Raw genomic sequence first — 3,756 nt, 5'->3', positions numbered from 1 at the left:
TGTTCTCTTAATACTGGGAAGCAAGATAGTGGAGCAGCTTCTGGGAGGCAAGGGGGGCTCTTTCTCTCCTGCTCAAGCACCTGAAGGGAGGATAAAGCACTTACTGAAATTGAGGGCAAAGGTTGGGGAAAGGGCTTCCATGTCCCCACTGCACATGCTCACTGCAGCTTCCCGGAGAGCTTGCACATTTTTACATGACAAGGGGGAAACAGGTGCACAGCTCCGGCATAGCTGTGCAGCTACTTTGAGGTGGCAGCTCCACCTCCTTTGCCTTATTTACAGAGCAACCATATGCTCGATCTAAAAGGAGCAACCATTCAAAAAATGACCCTGCTGCTGGAGGGGAGTTGGGAGAGCAGCGGCTGATGCTAACAGGAGCAATGTGGCAGCTGCTGTGCATAAAAGTGATGGGGCCGAGGGGCTGCTGGGCTCACCATGAAGTCGAGCGGGGGTGCTGCATCCGACCTGGAGGAACTGGAGAGCGGCAGCAGCGAGAGCAGCTCCGGAAAATCCTTGACTTCCACCGGAGCCCAAGGGAAGCGCAAGCGGAAGAGCCCTCGGCTGAGCGGGCTGAGCAAGCAGAGGCAAGCTGCCAATGCCCGGGAGAGGGACCGAACCCACAGCGTGAACACAGCCTTCAGCACCCTCCGCACCCTCATCCCAACCGAGCCTGCAGACCGCAAGCTGTCCAAGATAGAGACCTTGCGCCTGGCCTCCAGCTACATCTCCCACCTGGCTAACATGCTGCTCCTACAGCAGCAGCAGCAGCAGCCACCACAACAGAGCGAGAGCTTGGGGGAGGAACAGCTGCCTTCAAGGCAGCCCTGCTTGCAATACCAGCCTCTCCTGCAGGGCGGCGGCACAGCAACGGCACCAAGACCAATCTGTACTTTCTGCCTGAGCAACCAGAGGAAGCTGGTAAGGCTGGCATCTAGCACTCAGTAACACCCCCTACCCCCACCCCCCACACATATACACCGCAAGCTGTGGCCTGCACGGATTGGGGTTGTTTTCAGCAGAGGTGTAGCAAAGGAGAATTTTGCAGGAAGGTGAGCCTCTGCTCTGGTCATTGGCTTTAAAGCCTGCGCCTGAACTGGCATCCAATTGAGGAACGTATCAGAAAGGTGAACTAGAGCTTTCGTTTCCTCAGTGCGTCCAGTTGGGGAACCAAAATATGTACAGAACAGACAATCCTTGTCTGAAACTGTTAGGGCACCATGTGTGTGTGCGCGCACACTCCTTCTTTTTAAAGCATGTTCCTTACAAAAACTCACTCCCTTCATGTGAGCATTGCTTGAAGAAATGTGCAAAAGCTGCAGTTTGCTTTGTGTTGTAGCTGGGAAAAATAATTTGCATTTCCCTCTTATTTTGGGGATTTGCATCATCACCTGCCAAGTGTAACATCCTGTTTACATTTGGGGCCTTTGTGTGTTTTCCTTTTATTTTGTTCCATACTGTATGAAGATTTTTCTCTTTCTCTTCCTCAATAGAATATTTTTTTTAAAAAGAATATTTTCCCTCTTTCTTTTAGCTTCATTGTGCCTGGTCTATTTTATAGCTTGCACTGAAAAGAATTTATATACATAAATTTCATATTTCAAAACTGAGACTGTCAGTGTTTGAAATGTTCAGGCGTTTAAACCCCAACCAACCGTGAAGTGCACAGGTGAAGCTTATCTCTGCTTTGGTGGCTAGGACCTTTTATATTAACAGGTAAAATTTGGGTGAGATGGCCACCGACAACTGAACTGAAATAAAACTTTAATGTATGGTTTATGTGCACTGCCTCGTTATAATGGATGCCTTTATTCTATTTGCAGCACAGAGAAAGGGAGAAACACTTGTCTCTTTAAAAGCATTGTGGACATTGATTCAGAAGAGAAGCTTGCACAAATACCGGACTGGTTATAGAACAGTTGTAGGTAACCTCTCTCTCTCTCTCTCTCTCTCTCTCTCTCTCTCTCTCTCTCTCTCTCTCTGCTACTTATATCATAATGTTTACATTGAAATCATGCAATTACATAAAAAAGGGAAAGGGGGGGGGAGGACTAACCCTGATCTGCACTTTGTTTTCCATTGCCAGAGGCTTATTCAAAGGGGATTTTTGCAGTTGAAACTGAACACGGTGGGGAAAGTTGCACCTGGCGTGGCAGCTATTTTCGTGCAAGAAATGCTAAACCTAAGCAGCCAAGCCCTGATACTGATGCCTCCTAGACCTATGTCACATGATGGAACTTGAGCTGTCAAACACCCGGTGTCTCCTCTTAATGGGAGACTCTCATAATGCACCAGGCTCACAGCCTCTAGCTACCATTGGACGGCTAAGCCATGTCACACCGCCCTCTCTCTTTTTCAGCCAAAATCTCATTGGCCTCTGCTAGCAGATTCAAGGATTTCCACTAAAATTGTGCATTAAAGGATCGTACACAAATTACAGGAGAAGCACATACCCAAAGTTGTACCCATTTTGGTACCCATTTTGTTTCTTGATCAACACAGTGTGGTTCCTCTTGTCAGTCCGTGGGCCAGACAAGAAGAAATTAGTTGCATTTAGCATATTATGTTTTTATTCTAAAAAAAATAGTAGCTGTGAGGAAGATCAGGAGAGAACTGACATTTCCCCCCTCTGCTCTACCATCCTGGTGAAAATACACCACCATGATCACACACTGCTTTTACTTTCAAAGTAAAACAAAACCCATTAAATGCTTATGTCCATTTAATGTACCATTTAGTTTTTCCCCACCCCAGACAGTCACAGGGGGAAAGGGCAGGAATTTCCTCTGTCCAGTCAAGATTTGCTCAAAATGAATCAAAATAACATCCATCCTGTGTCTCTCAATCATAGTCAGTCCAGGGCCAGATCGCTTTTTGCTGTGTGTGAGAAAGACAATGTAGTGTAGCGACAAGTAAAAACCTGTTGTGCTACAACCGCTTGCTTCTCCTCCCTCACAAGGTAGCTTAAGCATGTCTATTTTATCGTCTCTCTACTGCAGATGCTGAGGGAAGCCGTCATGTAACTTTGTACCCATGGTACTGAAATGAGCAAAGCACCCCGATGTCAGCTTCAGAACAAACCCATCTTTGGCCATGTGAACGTAGCCACAGGCTTGCACCACAGCTCTGCTGCCAAATCAGCTTAGCCAAATGGCTCTGGAGGGAGATGCAGCCAAACTGAGAGGAGGTTCTCCACTTAGGCCTGAAACTTGAGAAGGGCTGTCGAGTGACTCAGGCCAATTCTTGAAACAGTGTGGGATCTTTCTAAATTTGTTCATCATTGAAGTGTGGAGCAGGGAAAGTTCCCAAGGGCCCTCTAAATTTATCTGCTCTCCTTGGTTACTCGCAAGTTGTGCCTGTACATTATCACTGGTGCTACAGTATCTGACTGCTGGTCGTCATGTAAGCCTGCAATCTTTATTTTGAATTAAGCTGAGCAAGTTTTGGGAGGGTTTTTTTAAGCCACTTTTCCAAACACGGGCAGAATAATAAAGCAAAACAACAGTAGAGGGGTTTCTAAAATGGTCAGACAAAGCTTTCATTAAGTAGACATATACATTGTTTAGAGCGGGAATAAGAGGTGTGTGCTTGCGCGTGTGTGAAAACATTTTCGCAATGTGGTATGTCACTGTAACATATGCCCTCATCTTTCATATCTAAAAGTAATTAATCCTACTCAGCTGGGGTGCTCGCTCGGTGACCTTGGGCCAGTCACTATTTCTCAGTTTAACCCACCTCACAGGGTTGTTGTGAGAATAA

At 46.6% G+C, this 3,756-nt stretch overlaps 1 protein-coding gene across 2 annotated transcripts; it reads left to right on the top strand.

Moving 5' to 3' along the window:
• The first annotated feature begins 227 nt into the window (after positions 1–227).
• On the top strand, positions 228–3,499 carry LOC128422167 (basic helix-loop-helix transcription factor scleraxis-like). 2 transcript variants are annotated; one of them, XM_053405814.1, is made up of 3 exons: positions 228–918; positions 1,821–1,918; positions 2,997–3,499. In XM_053405814.1, exons 1-2 carry the CDS (start codon positions 436–438, stop codon positions 1,851–1,853), a joined length of 516 nt encoding a protein of 171 aa, XP_053261789.1. In that variant the 5' UTR covers positions 228–435; the 3' UTR covers positions 1,854–1,918; positions 2,997–3,499. The 2 variants fall into 2 exon arrangements, with proteins under 2 accessions (XP_053261789.1, XP_053261777.1); XM_053405802.1 differs by having other exon boundaries at positions 1,821–1,922.
• Positions 3,500–3,756: the final 257 nt, after the last annotated feature.

This window comes from Podarcis raffonei, chromosome 1 (genome assembly GCF_027172205.1).
Source record: "Podarcis raffonei isolate rPodRaf1 chromosome 1, rPodRaf1.pri, whole genome shotgun sequence".
Taxonomy (NCBI): Eukaryota; Metazoa; Chordata; class Lepidosauria; order Squamata; family Lacertidae; genus Podarcis; species Podarcis raffonei.
The sequence above is the reverse complement of the archived record's forward strand: the minus strand, read 5'-3'. Positions and strand labels throughout refer to the sequence as shown.

Coding starts and splice junctions, on each gene's coding strand:
- LOC128422167 (XM_053405814.1), top strand. CDS start 436: ATGAAGTCGAGCGGGGGTGCTGCATCCGACCTGGAGGAACTGGAGAGC. Junction 919..1,820: donor TGAGCAACCAGAGGAAGCTG/GTAAGGCTGGCA, acceptor TTCTATTTGCAG/CACAGAGAAAGGGAGAAACA.